Raw genomic sequence first — 27,841 nt, forward strand, 5'->3', positions numbered from 1 at the left:
ACAAATAATAACACATGAAGTGATAGACTTTGTAAAGAACAAATGTATTTCCTCTTAGTCTTTCATATGTAATAAGAGTGATAAACTAGTGTTTTGCTTCCTCAACCTTTTTTTTTTCTCCCACATCAAATTTATTGTCATATTTTTGTTGTTAAAAAAGTAAGAGTTCACTATTTTCCTATAATATAAAAAAACAGTTAACACAGTGATAGGATCTAGGGTGTAAAACAATAAAAAACAGTTAACACAGTGATAGGATCTAGGGTGTAAAACAATAAATAACAGTTAACACAGTGATAGGATCTAGGGTGTAAAACAATAAATAAAAACAACTTCACAAAAAGAAAAGTACTAAACATATTTATAAATCAATTAATATTTATAACATATGTATTCATGTAAAAATTCTGCTTTATGAATTTTAATGAGTAAAAGAAGATTTATAATTGATGTCAATTTCAACATTCTATTCTTGATGTTGTTATTTATTCATATTTTAAAAACTCAACCATATGAGAAAATGAATACATATTACTTGCTTGATTGAATTATTCGTCTTCTGTTAACTATTATGATTTAGCTACTACATTAAGATTATTTTTTGCAACAAAAATAACCAAACAAAATTATATAATAAGACAAAAGATGATTAATTTATTACATGCAACATGGTAATTTATATTGAAAAGGAAATAAATGAAAAGTTTACCTCTAATTTAGACGAGCTTAAGTCTTTAAAAAAGAATAAAAAAAATATTTTTCACATGAAAATACATTTTTCCCTTAATATCTATATAATTGTTATTGTAATTTAGGATTAATATATTATTATAAAACTTTTTTTTTTTGTTACTCGAATAAGGTTAATTATAAATTGTAATTAAATATAGCTACCCCTGAACTTTATATCAATATCTCTCAGTGCTACAAATAAAATGTTAGTTTAGTGGTGTAAATTCTTAAAATAACAAAATGTCAAAAATTCTAGGAGCTACTAATTGGGATAAACAGTTACATACCCTACAATTCCTTACTCTCACTGTGAAAAGATATATATATTTTTTTCAAAAAACAATTGGTCACTTGCCACTGTTCCCACCACATCAAAAGTTGAAACTGATCTTTGTCAACAACTCACTATAAATTACCTTTCTGGGTGCTGCAATATATTCCTAACAACTTCTTTCATTTTTTGGTGCATGATATATTTCCTCTGATTTTGATTTTTGTAAAGCCATGGTTGAAAACACTTTCGAAACCAACCTTAGCCACCGTCAAGGTGCTGATTCACTAATTGATTCTAAATACTATGATGATGATGGCCGTCCTAAACGAACAGGTACACCTTAATTTATACATCATCATAATTTTGTTTTTTTCTAGTATCTCTTCTTCTGTAGAACATATGACTAATATCGTGTTTCTATATACATGAATTTCGTATCTGAATTTTAATTATCTTTATCATTAATTTTATTTTTATGATTGAAATTGATGCAGGAGGCGTTTGGATTACAAGCTCTCATATAATAACAGCAGTTATAGGATCTGGGGTAGTGTCCTTAGCTTGGTCCATAGCACAGATGGGTTGGGTTGCTGGTATTGTTGTGATGTTATTTTTCAGTGTTGTCACATGGTACACTTCATTAATTCTAGCCGATTGTTATCGAACCGGAGACCCCATTACTGGACCAAGAAACTATACATTCATGAACGCCGTTAGCTCCATTCTAGGTAACATATAATAATATAAGTGTAAATTACATTAAATCTTCATTTTCTACACTTACACAAATCCCTAGATTTTATACATTTATTACATGTTAAGTTAAACAAAATATGATATATTGTAGAGACAAGTACAAATAATATACGAATCAATGTATATTCATTATTTTTTGTTATAAAATGCATCAACAGTTCTACAAAGATATTGTTTAAATCGATCTTATATTATATTGTTATATTATATTGTAATGAACCAAAAATAATAAAGAGGTATCAACTCATATATTATTGGGACTGTTTAACATACCATGTTTTGTTTAACATACCATGTTTTGTTTAACATACCATGTTTTGTTTAACATAATTGCATTTATCATATTTTGTTTAAAATATTACACTTATTTCTCGTGTAGGAGTCATCAGTATAATGAAAGTATAAAAAATAGAGGGTTTATGTAGGTGTAAAAAATGAGAGATAAATTTTACTACAACTCAAAGAGTATCAGAGTAGTTTACTCGTAATATAATTATGAAAAGGGTAAATTAGATTGATATCATAGATTTATTGAAACTATAGGAATTACTTTTTTTTACATTTACATAAATAATCTTTAAATTTATATGCACATATTATACTTTCACTCTATTGTTGGAGGGGAGGTGAATGCAATTACATTGACCTCTTATTAGGAAGTGAGTGTAATGTTTTAATTAGTAGGACATAAGTGATTTTATTCAAATTTGTGTATTTTTAATTAAAATTACATTTGTGTAATTTTATTCAAATATATGCCTTCTTCCTCTTTTTCTTAAATGGACGTGAGTTCTTTCTTTTTGTTGAATTTCGAGGACCAGTGTCCTACTGTGTATGAAACTGAAGTTTTTATTTGCCAAAAATAAAACCAAACTTTTTTTACCACCAGATTTATCAATTTGCAAATTCTTAATCAATTAATTAATAAAAAGTAAAAAGACTGATATTATAAATGATAATCAATATAACTTACTAATAATGTGATTTATCTCATTTTCTTAATGAATATCATTATTTTTTTTACTTTACTATAAAATGATTTATTTTTTACAACATCAGCACACTTTGTCACCTTACAAATCAAATTCACATGTTTATGGGTGGATTTGTTAAAAATGAGAAGAAAAAGCCCTTTTGTAATATTTAATATGTACACATATTCAGTGTAAATATTTATGTACAATTACTCTAATATTTATTATTCATTTCGATTATTTTTCTTTTAAAAGTCAATAATAATTAAATATGAATGATATCTAATATATAATATATTTTTATTTGTTTCCTAGGTGGATGGAATGTAACATGGTGTGGGATAGCACAGTACTCTAATCTTTTCGGCACTGCAATAGGATACACAATTGGAGCTTCTATCAGCATGATGTGAGTTAATTACCTATAGTTACTTTGAAATCATTAGTTCCACAAATTATTATTATTTTATTAAATACAGCTAACATAGTATAGTTAGAAAGTAATTAAATATAAGTTAAAGGTAATGATTATTTATCTTTTAAACGATTTTATTAGATACGTGTATAGAAATCAGATTTAAGTGGAATTACTTGATTCTAGTTTTTAAATACCTAACTTGACAGTTTTATCTTGTAATTGTTGATTTAGTCATCACCCCTTTTGAATTTAAAAAGTGAAATAACTTTATCATTGAAATACATATTTACCACCGAATAATCAATGCTTAAAATTCTCCTATGTTTTATGTTTTAAATTAAATTTATTGTGAATGATGAAAGATTTGGTTACACTCAAATTAAATTACATTAATTATAATTAATCTCAATTATTTATTTTCTTAAATTCAATGAACCAAATAGGTGAGTGCAATAAATGACGAGAGAGAAAAAAGAAATCTTAAATAACTTATTGCACTCACACATTTGGTCCGTTGGATATAAGAAAATAAATAATTGAGATTAAGTATAACTAGTATAATCTAATTTGAGGTAATCTTCCTCATTGTGTATATATCCTATTTTCTTATTTTACATATTCACTAATTTTAGATGTGCTATCTCAGAGGGAAATACACATACATTTTTTACAACTTTCCCCATTTTGGATTTGGTACTTAAAACTTTGAAATAGTGACTTAGGTACTATTAATCCATGGGAGAATCCCGGATTTGTCTATATTACCCAATTGAAATGTATTTTTTTTTATTGGCGCAAGACACTTAAGCTAAGGGCATGTAATCAATATCTTAAATGAGTCCTACAATTCATTTTATAATTGTTTACACTATTTGACTATTCTCTCTATTTTTATGTAACTCACATTTTTTTCTTATAATGGTCTCACAATCTAATAACAATTCACCATTTTGGAGTAAAATACCATTTTGAACTCATATAATCATGGACAAAACCCTTATTATGGTTTTAGTTCATATAATTATGAATCAAACCATATTATGATTTTAGTTCCTATAATTATTAATCAAACCATTATGGTTTTAGTTCATATCATCATAAATCATACTCTTATTATGGTTCTAATTCATATAATTATGAATCAAACCTTTATTATGGTTTTAGTTCATATAATTATTAATCAAACTCTTACATCACATAATCATGAATCAAACCATTATTATGGTTTTAGTTCATATAATTATTAATCTAATCTTATTATTTTAGTTGATATCTATACTTCTATATCTATATTATAATAAAGCCAAAATATGATGTAACCCTCACTATAATGTAATTTATATATTCTAATTTTTCCTTTCAAATTATTTAATTTCTACAAAAAAAAATCATATAATCCTATATAATCACCTCAAACACATTAATTATAAGTTGTATTTTTTAATAAAGACAAAAAGGTATAATATAAAGTATGTACAATATAAAACAAGACATTCTAATTCTACAAAATAAAATATATAAAAATTAATTATTTAATATCTTACGATAAGAATGTGAACACGAAGTTTCTATTATACACTAGTCATCATGTATCATATTCCTATTATGGTTTTAGTTCATATAATTATAAATAAAACCTTTATTATGATTTTAGTTCATATATTTATTAATGGAACACTTACTATTTAGTTCATATAATCATAAATCAAACCCTTATTATGGTTTTAGTTCATATAATTATGAATCAAACCCTTATTATGGTTTTAATTCATTTAATTACTTGGATGGTTATAGTTAGATTGAGTTAAATAGCTTAGAAAAAGTCAAAAACTGATTTGACCACCTAAAACCAAAGTTGACTATGCTTTTGGAAATTGGTAATTTATAATATAACTACTCCCTTTATTCTTTATCTTTTGTAGTTTTAGATTTTTATTTATTTTTCTTCTAAGTTTTTGTAGTTTTAGATTTTTAGGATTTAGTTTAGATGTTTTTCCAGTTTTACTCATTAAATAATCATACCGACATTTTTATGCTATGAATTAATTACAGAATCATATATTTTTCAAGAAAATAATATGAACATTTTAATAAAAATACAATAAAATTGTAATTAATGATTTCTTAATATATGTTAATATCTTAAACTGTAGAAGATAAAGAATTGTGTTAGCATTATTATCGGTTGAATTATAATTGTAGTTTATCACCTAATATTCGAAAAAACTTGTATATAATTAGTTGAAGCAGAAATCTTTTATCTTAAATATTTTGAAACAAGTAACAATATATCCCTTAATTCTAGGTGCAAATTTGGTACCTATCAGCAATTTTTCGACACTACTTTATTCTTTATAATATACTTTATTGTTACTATCAGTACTAATTGTGTTTCTTGTAAAATTATTTCTTACTGAATTAGCTTATTGGGTTAGCCTATTGTTTATTTGAAAAATGTTATGATAATTAAATATTTCAGCAATTCCCATTTTTGTTTAAATAAATTTAGGTAAGTTGGATTCTATGAGCTCACCAAGGTTAGACAGACCTCAAAACCTTCTCAACACAATGGGTCAATTTTTTAATCAATCCAACCAATTGTTATTGGTTAAATTCTCATCCATTATAATTTTCATACTAATTGAGTTAACCATAATCATGATTAGCTCAAGAGTATAATATCTATATATCATTAGTTTAAAGATTTATATATAATTATTATATTATCTACCATTTAATTGAATTATTTTTTTGAAGAGTCAATATAACTAAACATGAATAGTGGATAATATACTGACAGTATATCAAAATCATATATTTTCAGTATATATATTTTTTCTCTCTTACCTTAATTCTCATTTCAATTTCTTTAGTTAATAATTGGACGGATGAAAATATTGAAATGTAATTTTTTCTTGGCAAGTAGCACGATGCAACAAGACATCACCCATTGGTTTAATTTTTTAGGACGTCTTCAATGCTTAAGGACATAATAAAACAAATATAGTATTTTAATGTTAGATATTTATTTGCCACTCTATGAAGTAGGGTTTATGGAGAATAAATGTCGGTTTAAGGGAAATAAATGTGTCACTCCCGATAGTTGTGAAATGTGATTATCGTATCCCCTATTTCTTAGTTTAATGTTTTGATGCATTATTAGTATAAAGTTTGTGATGCTTCATGCATTATCTTATATATGACTTTTAAGTTGTTTTTTATATCCATGTTAAATGTTTTCAATGATATGATGATACCTGATTGGTTAATATGAAGGAAAAAAAGCTTTGTATTGTTTAGTATAATATAATTATAGACATATTTCTTTCTAATGCAAAGATTGTGGTTGATAGTTTATTTTTAAAGTGTGTAATATATATGTAATATCATAATAAAGATTTATACACAGTTAATATATCATTAATTATTGATTTGTATTGTTTCTTTTAATAGTAAAGATGATAAAACATGAATAGTAGATGATATAATAATAATATATAAAATTTATACACTGATATATAATATATAAATACACTGATCTGTACATACATTATTTTCTCAAAAAGAAATTAACCTAGCTCATTTGGGTTAACAGGGCAATAAAAAGGTCTAACTGTTTCCACGATTCTAAGGGGGCAGACCCATGTCATGTGTCAGCAAATCCATTCATGATAGGCTTTGGCATAGTCCAAATTTTCTTCTCTCAAATTCCAAATATTCATGAAATATGGTGGCTCTCAATTGTTGCTGCAATCATGTCATACACCTATTCCACAATTGCTCTTGGTCTTGGAATTGCTAAGGTTGCAGGTTATATTCCTACTTTAATTTCTTCTTACAAGTTTTTTATTCCTTCTAATAATATTTTGTTTGTTTAATTTCCTTTTGTTTGACTGGGAAAGAAATTGAGAAGAAATAATCATGTGAGAAATTATTAAAAGAAAGAAAGATATTAGGAAAATGGTGAGTTTTTATATTGTTTGGTATGAGTGAAAGGAAAAAGAAAGAGAACATGAGAAGAGAAAAATGAGCTTATATTTCAAATGACAAAAATAGCCTATGAATAAAAAAATATTTGCCTAAAATGAATGATTTTCAAGGTCATAATATCATTTCACACAATTAATCATTTTTACTCAACTTTCTCTCCGTATTTGGTGAGAAGAAATTTTTGTGGGACTCACATCCTTTTACTCTTTCTACCTCTTCTCTCTTCTCAACCAAATGAGAAAAAAACACAATTTCTGATGACAATCTCAAGGGGGCTGCCTTAGAATTAGGATCGTTTTAACTTGAAGTCTTGAGTTTTTTAAGTTGTAATTCTGGTTCGGTGAATTATGTGGAATTTGTGGTTGTTTTGGTAAGGGAAATGGAAAAGATTAGAAGGGGAAGCCACAAGCAAGAATGTTTGATAAGCTAGTGTTATTCACCATAAGCTAGGAAGCTTGATAAGAACTCAATGGTGGCCACAACCAATAATGAAGATTTTTAAGATAATTCTCTCAACTAAAATAAACACAAGGTTTTCTCAAAATTAAACTTTACTTTTTAATAATGATCAAATAAAATATAAATAGGCAATCTGTCTTGCTGAATAAAGATAAGACTAAAATAGAATCATAATTGTCTTCTAATAAACAAAATAAAATTTCTAATTAATATAAGATCCTAATTGATTATGTGCATCAAATTAGGTTGGTTGAGATGAAATTGCTTGCTTGACTTGGTCTCCACGTTTTTGTTTGATCTCCAATGCCAAAGGTTGCCAAATTCAATTTGACTTATAGCGGGCTGAATTGTGATGATTATAATCTTCACATTATCTCTAAGCAAGAATATGAGATTAATTCCCATAAATCAAATATGCTGGATTTCAAATCTTTATCTCCACATTATCTTTTTCAATTAATTTATCAACCCATATTTTATGAATAATTGAAATAAACACTTGAACATTTAAATGAAATAACTCCTAAGACAGAATTAAATCCTAAGACTACCTATGAGAATAAATTCTCATTTATTAAACTTAAGCAAATAAATAAATAAACTAAAAACTTTATAATTTCTTTCCAAGAATATGAACTCCAAGTGGCTCACCTAATTATAAGATTGTCTTCCACAAATTATAAGTTGCCCTTGGTTTACATCATACCCTCTTTCTTGAAAAATATTTGTTCTCAAATTTGAGGCACCATTATCTCCTAGATCAAATATCATCTTCTTGAATTGTTTGAAACAACTCTCCACATATTTATCATTGGTCATACCATTGATAAATAATCCAATAAGAAGAAAAGCAACCATAATATTTGTTGTTAAAAAATGTGCATCTTTAGAAAACACTATAATAATTGAGTATTCATGCCTTGTCCTCATCACATCTATAGGAACAACTTGACCAATGTAAAATTTAGCCCCCCATAAGGGTGGATGATCAGGTGTTTCTTCCTTAAGGAAGATTACTCCAATGTCTTGCAATTTTTTTTGAACAAAATCAGACAAAGATTTGTTAGTGGTAAAAAACAATTTTTCACCTTGGAGTGGGGGTAGGAGCTGTTTTGGACTCAACACATTCCCAACCTTACTTTTTTTGATAAGCAAATTTCTCTCCTCTTCACTAATGTTCCTATTTCTTCCAATGACTCTTTTCTCCTCATTTTTCTTTTCACTCTCAATTTTGCACAACTTTTCCTTTATCTCCTCCTCAATTCTCCTTTTCAAAATCTTCCGATCCTCAACCACTTGTGCAGGAGATAAGGGACATAACACCACCTTTCGGTTTTGGTGAAAAAAGTGTATTTCTTTGAGAATCCATCATAGATGGTTCTCTTGTCCATTTTCCATGGATGACCCAAACATATACGACTGGTCTCCATGTGAGCCACATCACAAAGAACTACACCTTCATATTTCCCTATTGAAAAGGGAACCTCCACTTGTTGGTTCACAATAATCTCCCCAATCTCACTTAACCATTGTAGTTGGTAAGGAGTGGGATGTGGTTTAGCTGCAAGGTTTAGTTTTGAAACTAACCTTAAACTAACCATGTTGGTACATCTACCATCAATACTTAATAAACAGACATTTCCTTGGACCAAACACATAGAATGGAAGATGTTTGTCCTTTGGTTGGCCTCCTCAGCCATGACTTGGGTTTCAAGCTAAAACTAGCTCTGATGACCACTTGATGACAATCTCAAGAGGACTGCCTTAGAATTAGGATTGTTTTAACTTGAAATCTTGAGTTTTTTAAGTTGTAATTCGGTTTCGGTGAATTATGTGGAATTTGGGGTTGTTTTGGTGAGGGAAATGTAAAAGATTAGAAGGGGAAGCACCACAAGCAAGAATGTTTGATAAGCTAGTGTTATTCGCCAAAAGCTAGGAAGTTTGATAAGAATTCATCAATGGTGACCACAATCAACAATTGAGGTTTTTAGGAGAATTCTCTCAACTAAAATAAACATATGGTTTTCTCAAAATTAAACTTTACTTTTATTAATGATCAAATAAAATACAAATAGGCAATCTCCCTTGCTGAATAAACATAAGACTAAGATAGAATCCTAATTATTTTCTAATAAACAAAATAAAATTCCTAATTAATCATGTAGATAAGATCTTAACTGATTATGTGCATCAAATTAGGTTGGTTGAGTTGAAATTGCTTGCTTGACTTGATCTCCACGTTTTTGTTTGATCTCCAATGCCAAAGGTTGCCAAATTCAATTTGACTTGTGGCTGGCTGAATTGTGATGATTAAATCAACTTAATCTTCACATTATCTCTAAGCAAGAATATGAGATTAATTCTCATAAATCAAGCTTGCTGAATTTTAGATCTTTATCTCTACATTATCTTTTTCAATTAATTTCTCAACCCATATTACATGAATAATTGAAATAAACACTTGAACATTTAAATGAAATAACTCATAGGACATAATTAAATCCTAAGACTACCCATGAGAATAAATTCTCGTTTATTAAACTTAAGCAAAAAAATAAATAAACTAAAAACTTTCATAATTTCTTTCCAAGAATATGAACTCCAAGTGACTCTCCTAATTATAAGATTGTCATCCACAAATCATAGGTTGTCCCCCTTGATTTACATTAATTTCTATCATATTTCTCTCTCTTATCTTTGCGTCTTTTTTCTCTCTAGAACCAAATGAAGGAAAATTTATGATGTTTGTGAAAACTTATAAATTGTATATAACATTAAAATATTTGTATACACTCAATACATTATTCAGTGTTTATTTGTATTATTCTTTTTGAAGACTTCGATTACTATTAAATATAAATAGTGGTAGATAATGCAGTAAGATACATTTTTGTTTGTTTTGAACTACCAACTTTTTTCTGACAATTTATATACAATGGAAGCAAAAAAATACTTGCAATTTAGCCTATTTTCTTGTTTCATAAACAGAAAACCGTACTTTCAAGGGTACTCTCACTGGAGTAAGCTTTGGAGATGTAAGAAAAGTATGGGGAATTTTTCAAGGTCTTGGTAATATAGCTTTTGCCTATTCATTTTCAATGATCCTCATTGAAATTCAGGTACTTCTCTATTTTCAGCCCAACTTTTTTATATATAGAAAACATGAACTAATTATTCTGACTACACAGGATACTATAAAATCTCCACCATCTGAAGTAAAAACAATAAAGAAGGCTACAAATATAAGCATTTTAGCAACCACATTCTTTTATTTGCTTTGTGGTTGTTCTGGGTATGCTGCTTTTGGAGACACAGTACCTGGAAATGTATTAACTGGACTTGGTTTCACTAACCCATATTGGCTTATTGATATTGGTAATGCTGCTATAGCAATTCACCTTGTTGGAGGATACCAAGTGTTTGTACAACCACTCTTTGCATTTGTTGAGAAAGAGGCATCAAAAAAATGGCCCAAAATTGATAACAAAACATTCAAGATTCCAATTCCTGGCCTTTCTCCTTACAATCTAAATTTATTTAGGTTGGTTTGGAGGACAGTGTTTGTTATCACAACAACTGTTATATCAATGTTGATTCCTTTCTTTAATGATGTTCTGGGACTGATTGGAGCATTGGGTTTTTGGCCTTTAACAGTTTACTTCCCTGTGGAGATGTATATATTACAGATGAAGATCCCAAAATGGAGTAGGAAATGGGTTTTTCTTCAAATTTTGAGTGTGTTATGTTTGATTGTGTCTGCTGTGGCTACTGTTGGCTCAGTGGTTGGTATCATACTAGATCTTAAGGACTACAAACCATTTAGCGTAGGCTCTTAAACAGATGTAATTACTGAGTACTATTGCCTCCATGCAGATGTTTGACATTGATAGTTATTGTTTGTATCATTATCTTGTTACAGCTTTCCAATTTACATGTTATTTAACATATATTTACTTGTTCACAATTCACCTTCTGGGATATATGACTTCCCCTTCCTTTGATTTTCATCCTTCTAAGTCCACTAAATATAATTTGACATTTTTCTTCATGTCTAGGGTTGAAAGTAAACCAAACAACCTATACACATAAACTTGACCTGTTTGATAAACAAATGAAGTTTACAATAATAAAAAGTTAACAAATGAAGTTTACAATAATAAAAAGTTCACAAATGAAGTTTACAATTCTACAATTTAAGATTTAGTCTTCAGAAAAGTTATTTAGCCTGAACATGCCTATCTATTTTTAATATTTTAAATTATGATTATATAATTAAAAAACTTAATTATAATTATACATAAAACAACCATCAAACCTTGGTCCCAATAGTTGAGACTACCAACTAGAGAAAGAACTGGAAATATTGATCTTTGCCCCCTCAAAACACCTTTAAGTTTTAAAAAAGTTGACTAACTCGCTGGCCCAACCAAGTGCCAAAGGGCCCATCTGTTTTATGATTAAATTGTAAATTGACCAATCCGAATCAGTTCACACCAATTTTGGAGCAATGCATATAAAATGAACTCAGGCCGATCAATGGTTTGATTTCTAATGGACCAATCAAGTGGTCTTTTTCTGATCGGAAAGATAGTCCAAGGTGAATTTAATAACACTCCGAAATCATAGGTTCAAAATTTCAAATCCTTAAAATGATCTTTTTTAGGGTGAAGCTATTAACCCTCTAGATAGTAGCCTAGTGTCCATCCATATTTTTTAGAACATAAAATCTTGAAACAATCATTTAAAATTAAAATTTTAAATGAACTTTCAAGCAAGTTCTAAGAAATAGCAAAGACCAATCATTATTAAACCAAAAACAAGACAAAAAACAGATTAGGCAGAGGTTAAATCAGATCCATCCCTATTTAAATGAAAAACACAATTAACTTTTCTCCAACCTTTCCCCATAATTCATTTGCGAGTTGACTATTGAGGAGAAAGAAAAGAAATAAAAGACTTTATAGTCACTCATAAATGTATTTCATAGATCTGAAACTTTCCATTCCTTCCCTCCAAAGTTCAACTTACAAACAAACCTTCAATATATCAGAGTCAAACTTAGACAGCAGTAATAAACAAAACAAAATAGTAGAACAGGCTCTACTGGACACCAGAGCTGACACACAATTTTAATGTAAAATGCAGAAAACTTGAAAGAAAATCAAATCAGCTCAATTGTACAATGGAATGCATTTCAATGTTTTGATGTCAATCACAGATGGTATATAATATATATTCATGAGATCAATATATCACAGGTAATAAAATTGAAGGAAAAAACAAAAAAGATACCGATCTTAAGCTATCACTCGACAGGAATAATGAATTAAATTGACAGATATGGCCACACAAAAAATATTTTACACCAACACAACATGCTTACATTCATAAACATTTCTATAAACCCAGCATTCCCCAGGAAGAACATCAATCACACCAAAGATTACTCCCGATTGTAACCATCTGACACCACACCAGGAAAGCAATATTTCATCGATGCGATATAACTTGAATCAAGATAAATATTGGGAAGGGTAGCATAAATAGGGTTTTGATCCTCTCTCAACAGAATGGGCTGAGGAAACTACCTTGAAGTAGTTAAGTTTATTAGAGATTAGAAAAGCTCCTCTGAATTGAATTTATTCCATGCTTCCTGTTACAAATTATCAAGCTTTTAGGCAAAAATACAGACATTGTAATAAGCTACACAACTAGTACATAAATAATCACATGCATGTCAGTAAACATAACTTACTACATAAATAATGAAATAACTGAATTCAGTACCACAAATTCAAGTGCACATCAGTTCGATGTAGCTGCTAGTATCCTTTAGTTGTCTTTTATCTTTTCTAATTCCAATTTAGCAAAAAAGTAACACAATTTATATTTTTATTGATAATATTTATAACAGAGACACCATTAGTTCAAACCCTGCTTGGATGTACCCAAAAAAACCCTGCTTGGTCAATGTATTATACGACACATGGACACTCACCAGAAGAAGGAAAAGTGGGAAACTCACCAAGGTTCATGAATCAAGGTGAGACCGAGGAACAAACAAATGGCAAAACTATGAAAAGGAACAGATCTATTCGTGATGATAACGTGGATAGAGACTAACAAGCTACTGGGAAGCATGCACACACCTAGATACTTGTTGATCGTGAAAATAGGACTATAAAGGAGACAATAGATATTGAAATTATTCTTTACATACACAACATTTGGCCACAAAATATAATGTAGAAATCAACATTTAGAAGCATCTTTAAAATAACCAGAGTACAATCTTTATTCTGATTTAACTGCTGCCTTTTTGTTTATAAAGCATTGATTAGAGAGCATAAATGTTATATAAAATGCCCTGCAATACCTTGAGTAGATCAAACACCTTCTCTGCAATATATTTCTGTTGAAGAGTGGCGCCCTTCTGCTGCACTTTATCAGGATGGATACATAATGTAGCTTTTCTATATGCCTTTTTAACATGAGCACCAGTAATCAAATCAGTCAACGAAACTGGTTGCCAGCCACATTCAGGCCACAGCACCTGATCGTAATTCATGAAGGAAACAAGTTAGTATAATCGACACAAATCATAGAATGAAAACAATACCACCGTTAAAAACTAACAGACTGCTTAGATGCTTAAGGATTCACATGTAGGAATTTCAGTGTGTACTGTTTCATCTGGATTCACTGTAATTGATAACAAGTGCATATCAAGCTTGTTCCCTTAAGATGTCTCTTCTGTTAGTAAATATCCAACTGGAAATTGCTAATATGGATAATATTAATGGGAGGAAACTGAAATACTGGGAGAATGTAATGTGCGAAGTGACTAAAACCAATTAATTCAGTTTCACAATATTGGAGTAAGCACACCTATGCTCTTCTAGCCCTAGCTGGTAGATTGACGATTAGACAAGAAACACATGAGAATATCCAAAACAAAAATTTCCAGCATTTAATATCATAAAATCAGTACCCCAAGCATTTAAAAAATGTATAACAAAGAAGAGAATATGTTAAGCCTACTTCTAGGCATTATAGTAAGAGAAAGTTTACAGACATTATCTGAAGTGCATATGCGAAGTACGTACATATTGTAAGGTGGAGAGCAAAGCACGCAAGTTCCCTTCTTTTCCAGCAGCCCAGCGCTTAACTTCAAAATCAAGTGTTTCAGCAAGCCTCTGAAATCAATGCAAAGATAAAAATTAGTCATAAGAAATAAAAACATGTTCCAACAAAAAATTAGCAAATTAACATGGAACCGAGAAGTAAAATCCAAATAAACCACAATTAACCATCATAACAAGAATCCATTCATCTGCCTAAAAAGCTCTAAAATAACATGGCATATAAACTGAGACCGAAAAAACACAATTTTATAGGGCATCAGAAAGTTGGCCTGGACGATAGCATACTCTTTTAATGGAAGTATCTTGAGCAGAAAAATTACAAAGGAAAACAACAAAAGAAACTACTTACACTTCTTTCAGCTTGCTCTCTTTGAGTTTGTAGGTCCCTCTGATTCTTATCAGCCAACGCTTTAGCCTAGTATAGAATAACAATGGTTCTAAGTAACATAATCAAGCAACTTTAAAATATTTTTTAAGAATGCATGCCTGACACATTCTTCACCTAATATTTGTGCCAAGAAACAACGAAGAAATCAAATTTATGTAGCAAAACACAGGAACACATACTGCACGCTCTTGAGTCCTCTGATGCCGTTCCAACCTGGCTCTACGCCTTTCTTCAGTTTCCCCTTCAATGTCCTGGAATTCTCCAGATGATGATGGAGCAGCTTCAAACCATAAAAGAGAAAGAATAATGAGAGCAAAATAAGCATTGAGGAACAATAATTCAAACAACTTCACATCAACAAAAAATATATTGAACTAGAGAACCTACCTCCAAAAATAGAGGAAAGATCATCAACAATATTTGTGGATGTTGATGCTTTTTTCATGCTTGAAGATGCACCTGTAGATTTCCTGGTTACATCTGGCTGAAACTGGGCATCAAATCCAGACTCCTGAAATCAAATCACCTCAGAAAATTAATACAAAAATTTCCAATAGTGTCTAGCTAGAAACAACAACAATCAAGCCTTAGTCCCACCAGGTGGGGTCAACTATATAGATCAAATGATGCCATAATACTCAATCATATATCAGCAGTCCATTGACAAAGTATTGATGCTAAAATCTTTCCTAATCATTTGGCCTATGATTTTTCTTAGCTTCCTTCTGCCTCTAGAAATTGGATTAACCTCCCTTTGGCATACTGTCCTCACTGGGGCTTCTAACGGTCTCATCCACAAATGCTCAAACCACCTAAGGCACGACTCTACCATATTTTCTACAACACGACCTACCCCAACTTTCTCTCTAATGCATTCATTCCTAATCCTATCTTGTCTAATGTCTAGTGTGTCCATTCATCCAATGCTACATTATGTCTAGCTAGCATTAATGTATTTCAATCCACTTGTTTTCTTTTATTTAAAATGTGAAAGTAATTTAAAAACTTCAAATAACTAGGTAAACATCCACTTATCATTTTATATATATACACATCACTTTTATTTCGAATTAAAAAAGAAAGAATAAAATAACCCCACTATATGTAATTTCCTAATTATTTTAGGATAAATTTTGTATGCCGGGAAGAGACCAAACACCAAAGCCAAGTGTTGGCAACTATATATTATAAAGGTATAAATAATGCCTAACAAAAATAGGTACTCACTGAAGAGCTAGTCCTAGGAGGCCTTGGAGCACTGTTGGCTCGTGCACCCATGCTGAAGAATGATTCAAGATCATTCTCATTCTTTTGTTGGTTCGACCTTGCATCAGCTGCAGCTCTTTCACGGGCCTCTGCAGCAGCCCTTTCTCGAGCCTCCACAGCAGCCCTTTCTACAGCAGCACGTTCTGCTTTAACTCGTGCTTCAGCTTCCGCCCTTGCAGTTCTTTCCCGTGCTTCCCTCTCCTTTGCCTCTGCAGCAGCCTTTTCAGCCCTTTCCTTTGCATCGGCAGCAGCCCTTTCTCGGGCTTCAGCTTGTGCCCTTTGAACTGCAGCTCTTTCAGAACGCACTCGAGCTTCAGCATTAGCTTTTTCAACAGCAGCCCTCTCAGCTCTTTGGCGAGCTTCAGCAGCTGCTCTTTCACGTGCTTCTCTAGTAGCTCTTTCTACAGCCTGCCTTGCCCTTTCTCTTTCCCTCTCAAGTCTCTGTCGCTCTCTTTCTTTCTCTTCCCTTTCCCTCTCAAGTCTCTGTTGTTCTTTTTCTTTCTCCTCCCTTTCCCTCTCAAGTCTGAGCTGCTCCTTTTCCTCCCTCTCCTTTTGCTGCCGCTTATGGTCTAACCTTTCCTGTTTTTCTTTCTCCTCTAGTACACTGATATCATCTTTTTCAAATTGAACAGATTCCTTGCTTCTAGCAGCCTTTGTATTCTCCCTCTCCCTAACTTCCTTTGCATGCCTAAATTTAGCTTGAGCTTTATCCATAGCCTCCTTCATAGCAGCAGCAGCTGAGTTCATTTCTAATTCTTCACCGGGAAGGTCATTTTCATGTTCATTATGGTAACCACTACTCCTGCCCATTGCAAAATCTTCAAGTTCATCAAACTGAGATGCAGGGTATAACTTTGTTGCAGCAGGAGCGGATTTAGGAACCTGAGAAAATCGAGTGGAACTTGGGAAATAAGATTTATTTCCGGCATTGGCAGAAGCTGGTGAACCAGTTCCTGACTTGGGGATATGTACTGGTTGTGGAGGAGGTGGTCTTGAAGGTGGTGGAGCAGCAGTTGGTTGGGTAAAAAGAGGAATCTCCGACACCGTTAACCATATATCATCATTTGTTTCTGAGTTTTCTTCATATTTTGGAGACATATCCACCTCAATATTGGCCTGACTAAAACCATCATTATCATATGATGGGGAAGTAGACCTTTGACCAACTGGTTTATTAGAACCAGATGAATATGTAGGCATGTCGAATGGAGCCTGCTGAAACTCCTGATCATGTTCAACAGGAATCTTGTTTTGCAAGTGTCTCTCCGGATTCCTCACAGAAGATTTCTCAAATGATTCTTTATCTGTATTCCAACTTGAGCTAGTATTTGACCTTGGGGTTGGGGAAGTGCTACCCTTCCCACTAGTTCTATCTGATGAGAATGCCGGTACAGATTTTCCAAGCCCATCAAAGGGATCACTATCATCATATACTCCACCATTAGAATATGATGAACTGTGCTGTTTTGTACTTCTAGAACTGCTGAGCTTAATTATTTCTTCCAATGGGTCTTTAAATTGGCTTGAGGGTGAATCCATAGGGGCCGAAGTTGATTCAAATACTTTGAAAGGGTCTTCTGCCATACCCGAGGTTGCTTTAGATGCAGTGTTAGCAGGTTCTGATGACAAACCAATATCCGGAGTGGGCCTGAGAATAAAACAACATTTAAAAGTTATAACAGGTTCAATTCCTAGATCCTAATAGACAAAAAAAATCCTCCGGCAAAAATAAGATTCTTCTGAGTAGACATGGTACTATCAGGAACATGATAAAATGATGCATCCACTTCCTAAAAAGAAATGCACAGTAAATAAAAAGTATTATCAGACATCCCAAAACATATTAATATGAAAGGATAAATCCTTGAGCTACAAAAGAAAACATTGAACTTGATCTTAACAGGATGCCAAGGCATTCTGAAACAAACTCATGAAATAATTTAGATACTAGAACTTACTACAATCACTCATACTCTTTTCTATTAAAAATTTAATGTGTTCAAAACTTCAAATCCTGGAAACAGCCTCTCCACTTGTGGGTGTAAGGTTGCGTACCTCTACCTTCCCCATATCCCACTAATTGGAAGACACGTGCATTGGGCTGCCCTTTTTATATGACTCAAGGGGGATACCTATAATAACCAAAATCAAGAATGCCACACATAAATTTAAACCACTGAAGCAAATCAGGGAATTGGTGCCTCTTCTACTTCTACCTCTACCAAAACTCCTTGAGCATCATTCAATTTCTACTTTTAGAAATAAATCAGCAAGTATAACTGCACCTTTTCTTTCAAACAAAGCTGCGACGACTTAAACACCTACTTGATACATTATAAAACAAAAACTGATAACATGAAGAATAACTTCAGCTGATGTTCCAAAAAGCACAAGACTGCCAATGTGGTTGAAATACCTACTTATTGTGAATTATTGGATCATCAACAAAAGTGAGATCCTAGAAACAATAAACCTGAAACTTCACTGCCAAACAGACAGTTTGTGGATTTGTGCCACACAAAGAAGATAACACATAATCAGTAAAAGGCATCCCTTTACACTCCAAGTTGGTGGCTACAACGGTGTAACCTAGGCATATCAGGCAATAGATCCAAACAATAATCTACGGACGGTATACGCAGATCCAATCAGAGACGTGTAATTACCTCTTAAACCCTTCAATGGAACACCATGTTCTAATTTTATGCATGATAAAGTTCAAACATATCATGATCTCATAGTTTCACATATAATTGCAAACCACTACACAACATTCAATTACATTTTAAAAAACTAAACCAAATGCACTTGTAAAACGTTCAAAACACAGTATAACCAACCATACCTATCACTAGTGCTCTTACTGCTCCCAAATCCAGGTATCAAATCATCAAAATCACCAAGACCTTTCTCATCCTTCTCCAATCTCTTCCCACCAAAACTCGAACTCTTCGACTTACCAAACCCTCCAAGAAGATCATCAAACGCACCATCATCACCGCCGCTACCTCCTCCCTTCGCATCCGCGAAAACATTGTCGTAAGTAACCTTAGAGGTGCTCTTCAACCCCGGTATGGCGTCGAAGATGTCATCATCATATACAGGCTTGTCATACACAGGCTTGGAGGCGAAATCGGTTGAGGCGCGAAACGGAGGGTCCGATTTGGCGGCGGAGGAAGCAAAGAGATCGGCGAAGGGATCATCGGAGGTGAGATTTTTGGTGTGGTTAGGTATGGAATTAACGACGTCGTTTGGAGTGGATCGAGAAGATCCTTTTGATGTAGCCATTGGAGATTTTCTTCCTTGAGATTTGAAACCGAATTCCGAAGGTAAGAGACCGTCGAAATCGTTCATGATTCCACACTCACTTTTTCGTTCAGATTTTGAAATAATAATAATAAATAATAAATAATAATAAAATTAAATAAATAAAGAATATTATGAGAAAACAGGAAGAGGAGAGAGAAGATGAGCGGTGGTATTGAAGATCCTGGGTGGAGCGTGCTGAGAGGTTAGAGAATACAGGTGATGTAGGAATCTTACCATTCGGCTTTTTTATTTATTTTTGTTTTTTGATTTTTGAATTCTTCTTCATTAGTGGTGTTAGTGTTAATCGTGGTTACCCCACTTACAAATTCTTACTTCGTTCAACATTTTGGCCTTTATCCTCAAATTATTTTCTATTTTTGATACATTATTATTTTGTTTTTACATGAAATGAATACAAACAAGGTGTAATAATGTAAGATGCAGATTGATGATAAAAAATAAAAAAAATGTGATTCATGTAAGTAAAACTTATTGAAATGGACAGTCACACTGAAAATGATTAGTTTATACAAATGGGATGAAGGGGTGATACCTTTTACTTTTTAGTGATACATTTTAGTAATACCAAAAAACATAAAAGAAAGAGATTATAATAATTTAATGATATAAGATTTTATTAAATCTCTAGATAAATTAAAATTTTAAATTAAATGATATTTATTGGAATTAACAAAGGAAGAGGTTAAAGGTAAAAAAATTAAAACTAAAATATTGAATACCTTGTATAAGTATTAACTTGAAGAAAACAAGCTTAGAGGGGTAGTATAAAGCTTCTCGTCCATTCAATTTTTTTCTTTTTAATCAACTGACATTCGATTTAGTCAATCATTGGTTCCGTCTTCGGTTTTTGAAATTTTCACCAATTAAACTTTTTATTAGAGTTACGACGTTATCATTTTAGTGTTTTAAAGATTTTAACTCTTAATTAACCAAATTAAATTGTATGTTCACTCTGTGTCTCAAACTAATTAAAAAATTTCATTCAACTAAAGACAAATAAAAAATAAAAACTAATATTTTAATATTATTTTATAAAATTTGATAAGTTAGAACTTAGGAACAATAAAATTCTGGGACAAAGGGTTATTATCTATTTTGTATCACATTGTTTTATATTTTGCTTTATCGGTAATACAATAATCAAATGACTAATGACTAGCTAAATTGACTTTTACTGTATGTTTGTTATTACTATTTTTATTTTTCCTCCCTTACTACTTTTTAATTTATAATTATTATTAACATATTATTCAATTTTCTTACCTTAAATCAAATATTATATAATAAAGATAAAAAATTACAATATAAAGTAGAATTTATACAAAAAATATATAATATAAAGTACACTCGACACAAAAAAACATATTAATTATTTAAAATAAAATATATAAAAATTGAATATTCACCCCATAAAATAAAAGTGTAAGCAAACTGGCACGAAGTGTGTATTACACTATAGTGTATAATAAAATGGAACTTGTAAAATTAGGTAGGGCACAAATATTTGTGGTGGGTGAGTTGTTATTTTCTTATTGAAACATATGATTATACACAATATAGGTTAAACATTTAATGTAATACCATATTTAGTGAAGAAAAGTTTATATTTCTTCTCAGTTTGGCACCCTTTCTTGTAAATCAAGCTTTCTTCATCACTAATGAAAAAGTTCCCTACTAGCTTTCTCACAAATAGAGGCCTCTTCTATCTTAAAGTTAACCATGTGAAAATGTTTGTCTCCTTTGTTGAATAGAAAAAAAAATTCCATTCTTGACATCTACCATGAGAGTTGTTGTTACCTAAAAAAAATTGAAGCTTGTTGAAGGTAGGAGTAGTACTAATCCTTTAACGGATCGATCAATTGGTTACTCTAGAACATTCCAATACAATGGTCGGATCTTATGTAGATTTAATGTTTGATTTTATATATCATAACTCAATCAATTATGTAGATTGATTTATCTTTGAACATAGATATTTTTTGATTGATTCTCGTATAGAGATATTTTTTCCGATCTCTATTTTGAAAGAAAATATATCATATGATCAATGAGTTACTCAATGCATAGTTTAATTGAATAATTGAGGATGAATTATGAAATATTAAAGCTCTTTCTTTCCAATTCCATATGCATGCTTGTGGTGCACACGTTTAATTAATTAAAAAATTTGGTTTGATGAAAACAAAGTCGCATGGCTTCTGCCATTAAGTACTACTCTATTTTCATAACTAATTAACCAATCATAACAACTACACTATTCTATTATACTCCCTTGAAACTGAGGGTACATAGGCTAGTCAGGTTCCTATGTTACAGTCTTGAACTCTGAGTTAATTTCTGAGAGTTGTGAACTAGTTGTTAGGAAGTGTTGTTACCGTAACTTGCAACAATTATAAATGTCACGAAACAATACTTAGTGACTGAGTCACGACTAGGACGCTCTCTTTAAGACGTTTCGTGGCACTGTCCAAAATGTGCAAACAGACTATCAACCACGCCATCCCTAGGATAAAACAGTTCAGTTCTCTGTTATACGATTTCTTACTACATTGTAAGAATCGTTCTCGAATACACCCACAATATGGCTACCTGTGCCAATTCTCGAATTCCCACAGTATGACTACCTGTGCCAATTCTTTTTCCACAATACTGACTACCACTGTTAGTTCTCGAAATCCCCACTTTGAATGCATATGCCAATTCTCAGGTGTCAAGGAAAGAAAGAGGGAGAAGGTTGCCGGAAATGCGTCAGTGGAATATAAGGGGGGAGAAAGAGAAGTTGAGAGGTAAACGCCTTCAACTTGGTGCAAAAAATAATGAGGGAAGGAGACCTCTATTTATAGCATGAGGCCTCCAACGACACTCTAACGACTCTTTCACCAATGACCCTATTATCAACGACTCTATTACCAATGACTCTATTACCAACGGCTCTATTACAAATGACTCTATTACCAACGACTCTATCATAATGGTCGAGATATCCTCCAACCACTCTTTCCTTGTTGCATGTGTGTGTTGACTTGGGCTGCAACTTAAGGCTTATAAAGCCTTTCAACTTCCCTCCTCCAAGCAAAGTTGGTCTAGTGAGTTTTTTCATTTCACTTCAAAATATCATTCTTTCAACAAATTCTAACAGTAAGAGGTTTAGTCAAAGTATAGATCCAACTCTATGTGTTTAATTCTGCTATGTAAGACAGGATTGTGAGACATAGCCAATATACTCAGATTTTCAAAGAGTATAGAAGGAGTGTTGAGGGAACTTTAATTTGTTTAAGGAGAGATTCAATCCACATTAATTCTTGAGAGGCCAAAGCAAGACTCAAATATTCAGCTTCAGTGCTAGACCTTGAGATGATGTTCTGCTTTTTGGACCACCATATAACAAAATTAGGACCTGGATATAGGCATGCACCAGATGTAGACTTTCTATCTTCCATATCAGAAGCCCAATCAACATCACAATATGCAACTAGTGAGAGTGCAGAGTTATGAGTGGCAGTAATGACTATTAATCCCATAGATTTGGTGACATGGAGATACCTTAAAATTATTTTGACCATTATCTAATGTGAATTTAAAGGGTTGTCTAAGAACTGGCACGCCTTGTTCACACTGTAGGTAATATTTGGTCCAATAATAGTGGCATATTGTAATGCTTCTACAATATATCTATAAAATATCGGGTCTTCAAAGTAATCAGTGTCATGTTTAGTTAACTTGCAGTTACTAGCCATTGGTGTAATGCGAGCTTTGATAGAGGAAAGACTAGCTCTTTCAAGTAAATCTATAATGTACTTAGATTGAGATAGAAACATAGAACCATCTTTCTTGTGTTTGACCTCAATGCCCAAAAACTAATCTAGTGGACCTAATTGCTTTAAAGCAAAGGTGTTGTTGAGATCCTTAATCACTTGTTGAACATGAGGAGTTGATGACCCTGCGACAATAATGTCATTAACATAAACCATAACAAAGAGTTGATGTGTCTCATAGGTGTGGAAGAAGAAAGAGGTGTCACACTTGCTGACTTGAAAACCAAGCTTGATGAGAGAGCCTTTCCATCTTTTAAACCATTGTCTGGGAGCTTGTTTGAGGCCGTAAATAGCTTTATTCAACTTGCAAACTAGAGTTTTATCACTATGCTGGAATCTAATGGGTTGAGTCATGTAGACCTCTTCATTTAAGAAATCATTGAGAAAAGCATTGTTAATATCCAACTGCTCAATCATCCAACAATGTGTAACAACCAAGGTCAACAATATCCTAATTGTGACAAGTTTAACAACATGAGAAAATGTATCATTATAATCAATGTCCTGTTTTTGATGGAAACCCTTTGCCACCAATCTGGCCTTGTACTTACAGATAGAGCCTTCTGATTTTTCTTTTATCCTAAAGGCACATTTACACCCAATTGTTTGTTTGAGAGGAGGAATATGGACCAATGTCCAAGTGTTGAGAACTATGAGAGCATCATACTCAGCTTGCATGGCCTGCTGCCAGACAAGTTCAGTAAGGGCTGCTTTGGCACTAGAAGGTTCATGTTGAACAAGTTGTACACTAGGAAATCTGGGTTCATAGATACCAGACTTAGATCTAGTTTACATAGGGTGAATGGAAAGGATATGAGCAGCCACAATATTAGTGGAGGATGAGGGTGCAGAGGGTGAATATTTCGGGGAAGGAATATTAGTATTATGTGATGGTGAAATAGTGATAGGAGAAATGGGAGAGGAGACTTGTGTATAAGGAGACATAGGGTGCACAGAAGGAGACATAGGATGAGTAATGGAATGTGGAGTTGGAAAATGAGCAGCACATGGTGAGGAAGCAGAAATAGTGGAGTGAAAAAGAGACTCATGATAGATGACTGATGGATGAGGGATGTTAGTGTGATGAGGAGTAGAAACAAAAGTGTGATGGAGATTAGCATAAGGGAATTTAGACTCACTGAAAATCACATCTTTTGATATATAAATTCCCCCTTCTTTGGAAAGGCATTTATATCTCTTATGACTTAAGGAATAGCCAAGAAAAGTGCACTCTGAACTCCCAGGATCAAGTTTACCCTTATTAAAGGTTCTAAGTAAAGGAAAGCAAGCACACCCAAAAACTTTGAGAAAATTATAATTAGGTGAGTGACCAAATAGAAGTTGATAAGGAGATTTATGTTGCAGAGTGATAGAATGAAGTCTATTTATGAGGAAAACAACAATGATAAATGCATGATCCCAATAACTCATAGGTAGTTTGGCATGAGCTAACAAAGTTAAATCAGTTTCAACTATATGCCTATGTTTTCTCTCAACGATACCTTGTTGATGATGTGTGTGAGGATAAGATATCTTATGCACAAAAGCACTAAATGTCCTAAATTCCCCACCATAATCACTTTGAACACCTTTAATGGTGGTTTTAAACTGGGTATGAATATACCTCAAAAAATACTGAAACACTGATAGTGTTTCATATTTCTATTTTAACAAGAACATCTATGTGTGCTTGGTATAAGCATCCACAATGGAAAAATAATAGTAGAACCATGTAACTGGATAAATATGTGCAGGGCCCCAAAGATCAACATAGACTAACTCAAATGAAGAATAATACACAATTTTAGAGCTAGGAGCATGGATTCTATGAGTTTTACCAACACAACATGAATTATAGAATTCAGAATCTGTTTTATTAACATGAGAAATCTTACATTGTTTCAAGACATCCTTTATAACTGTGAAATGATGATGACCTAACCTATAGTGCCATAAGGAAATTAAACTATTTTTATTACAAGAATTTGAAATGGTCGAACTAGTACAACCCGTAGTGTGAGTAGGAGCAGACGACAAACAACTAGAGGAGGTGGAAAGAAGACCATGGAAGGTATAGAATCCCTCTTTAGTAAGAGAACCTTGGAGAAGAAGTTCATTAGTAACCTGTGATTTCACAAAGCAAGCATTAGGGTGAAACTCAAAGTAACATGAATTATATTTTGTGAATTGAGATACACTTATGAGATTTTTCATAATGGAAGAAACATGTAGCAGATTATTAAGAGATAAAGACATATGAGAATTAAAGGAAGAAGTAAAGTGAGAATTTCTAACATATTTAATAGAAATACCACTACCATTACCCATGTAAATTTGTTCATGATGGAAGGTTTCAATAGATTCATGAACAAGATATGCATCAGTTGTGAGACGATTAGTGGTCCCAGAGTCCGGATACCATGTCAACGGCTTGGAATCTCGTGAAGGAGGAGGAGAAGTTTGTTCTCTGTTAGCAACATGAGCTAACATAATATAGTGATGCTAGTTTGGATGTTGATTATGAGTTAGGTTGGGCCCAAGTAAAGAATTCATTGCATAAGAGGATCCATAATGTCCACCATTTCCAGAATAAAAATCAAGTGGATAGTCTGGATAGAAGTGGGTAGGATATCTGGAGGGTCCATGTATGGACTGAAAATAGGGATAGGAAAGATGACGTGTCCCATATTCATATGCCATGTGATGCATATGTGGGCCAGCTCTGCGTATGATAGAGTCCCTCCAAAGTTAGGAGGCACATAGTAGCAGGACGTCAAGTCATGACCATGATGGTTACAATAAATGCAGAACAACGATGAACCACCACAAGAAGATCTACCACCACGATAGCCACCACGACCTCCATAGCCACCACAACGACCTCTTCCTCCATGGAAGTTGCTTAAATTACCATAACCATTCATAGTTGGATGTTGCAATTCGAACTTAGGAGAGTAGAAAGTTAACGGAGCCATGGAAGGTCTTGAGTATGAGGAAACATGAGTAGAAGATATTGGTGAATCAGATACTACATTCACCGATAGAGCATCAGATAGTGCTTTTGTCTTGTTCTTCTCAAGTCGTGACTCAAATGTTAACAAGAACGATTCTAGGTTATGAACAGTTGGTAAATCCATATGTCTTTCAATTGTGGTTATCACCGGTTGATATTCTTCATTTAATCCATCAAGTATGTAACAAATGTGTTCATATGGAGAAATCATAGTTCTGGTGAAGATTAAAGCATCAACTAATCCTTTGATTTTCGTGAAGTAGTCAGAAATAGAACTAGAACCTTGCGATATGGAATGGAGTTGAGAATGCAATTGCCGAATTCGAGCTTTTATTTGTGAATTGCAGAACGCATCCAACTCCTCCCACATTGCCACGATTGAACACATCCTACAACTCGCGGTTGAAGACTTTCCGAAAGCGAATTGAGAATCCAAGAAAACATAATTTGATCAACTTCTTCCCAACGGAGATACACTAGATTTACGCGATTGATAAGTCTGTCATCATCATTGAGAAATCGATATGGAATTTATGTTCCCAAAATGAATCGATTTGCTCGATTAGAGGTTAATGTCGCAATCATGAAGTGTCTCCATACCAAATAATTCTTCTTAGTGAGCTTCACGGAAGGTAGAGGAAGAATTTATGGTGAAGATGTCGCTTGAAGCGGTGAAGCAGCGGAAGGTGAAATCGGAGGACAAGAGTGAAATGTCCTGGTGTTCATAGTGTTTGTGTTGGTAACCATGGCATGATACCATGTAAAACAGAGAAGTAGAGAGATAGAGAAGAAAGAAAGAGAGAAGAGAAAGAGAGCATGAAAGTGAAATGTGAATCTCTAAACTTTATTAATGAAAATTGATATTTATAAAGATACACATAAGTTATTACTTATATAGTAATCCTAAACAAAATCATTAGAACTAAACCAATTCAGTTTTCATCCTAACAACTTCATAACTAATTAACCAATCATAACAACTACATTATTCTATTAAGTGTATTTCATAGCTCAAGCCTTCTATTCTTTCCCTCCAAACTCAACTCATAAATAGAGTCTTAGTGACTATTAGATGAGTTCCAATTGTGTGACACCTAAGGTTGATGAGACCGGAGAATTGTTGTTGTTGCAAGAAACGCGAGTAATGAATTAACCAATGACATTATTTATTCCAACAAAATGAATGACACTTATAAAGATTAAGATTACTCAGTTGAAGATGTCTTATAAATATTTAATTGCATTATTTATTCCAACAAAATGAATGACACTTATAAAGAT

The 27,841-nt window shown here is 32.4% G+C and overlaps 2 protein-coding genes across 3 annotated transcripts; one reads left to right on the top strand and one right to left on the bottom strand.

The window, feature by feature from the left end:
- Positions 1,144-11,496, top strand: LOC109327555 (amino acid permease 3-like). Its single transcript, XM_019560737.1, has 6 exons — positions 1,144-1,339; positions 1,501-1,734; positions 3,052-3,145; positions 6,750-6,964; positions 10,592-10,722; positions 10,792-11,496. Exons 1-6 carry the CDS (start codon positions 1,237-1,239, stop codon positions 11,437-11,439), a joined length of 1,425 nt encoding a protein of 474 aa, XP_019416282.1. The 5' UTR covers positions 1,144-1,236; the 3' UTR covers positions 11,440-11,496.
- LOC109328263 (auxilin-related protein 2-like) lies at positions 12,779-19,953 on the bottom strand. 2 transcript variants are annotated; one of them, XM_019561647.1, is made up of 9 exons: positions 19,248-19,953; positions 17,221-18,050; positions 16,364-17,157; positions 15,524-15,647; positions 15,316-15,416; positions 15,098-15,163; positions 14,710-14,799; positions 13,980-14,156; positions 12,779-13,256 (listed from the first exon to the last, which is right to left on the bottom strand). In XM_019561647.1, the coding sequence occupies exons 1-9, from the start codon at positions 19,754-19,756 to the stop codon at positions 13,218-13,220; spliced, it is 2,730 nt and encodes a 909-aa protein (XP_019417192.1). In that variant the 5' UTR covers positions 19,757-19,953; the 3' UTR covers positions 12,779-13,217. The 2 variants fall into 2 exon arrangements, with proteins under 2 accessions (XP_019417192.1, XP_019417191.1); XM_019561646.1 differs by having other exon boundaries at positions 16,364-18,050; positions 19,248-19,952.

Source organism: Lupinus angustifolius, chromosome LG15, assembly GCF_001865875.1.
Source record: "Lupinus angustifolius cultivar Tanjil chromosome LG15, LupAngTanjil_v1.0, whole genome shotgun sequence".
Lineage (NCBI taxonomy): Eukaryota > Viridiplantae > Streptophyta > Magnoliopsida > Fabales > Fabaceae > Lupinus > Lupinus angustifolius.

Coding starts and splice junctions, on each gene's coding strand:
- LOC109327555 (XM_019560737.1), top strand. CDS start 1,237: ATGGTTGAAAACACTTTCGAAACCAACCTTAGCCACCGTCAAGGTGCT. Junction 1,340..1,500: donor TGGCCGTCCTAAACGAACAG/GTACACCTTAAT, acceptor AAATTGATGCAG/GAGGCGTTTGGATTACAAGC. Junction 3,146..6,749: donor GGAGCTTCTATCAGCATGAT/GTGAGTTAATTA, acceptor TTGGGTTAACAG/GGCAATAAAAAGGTCTAACT.
- LOC109328263 (XM_019561646.1), bottom strand. CDS start 19,756: ATGAACGATTTCGACGGTCTCTTACCTTCGGAATTCGGTTTCAAATCT. Junction 14,157..14,709: donor TGCTCTCCACCTTACAATAT/GTACGTACTTCG, acceptor AATTACGATCAG/GTGCTGTGGCCTGAATGTGG. Junction 13,257..13,979: donor AGGTGTTTGATCTACTCAAG/GTATTGCAGGGC, acceptor AATTTGTAACAG/GAAGCATGGAATAAATTCAA.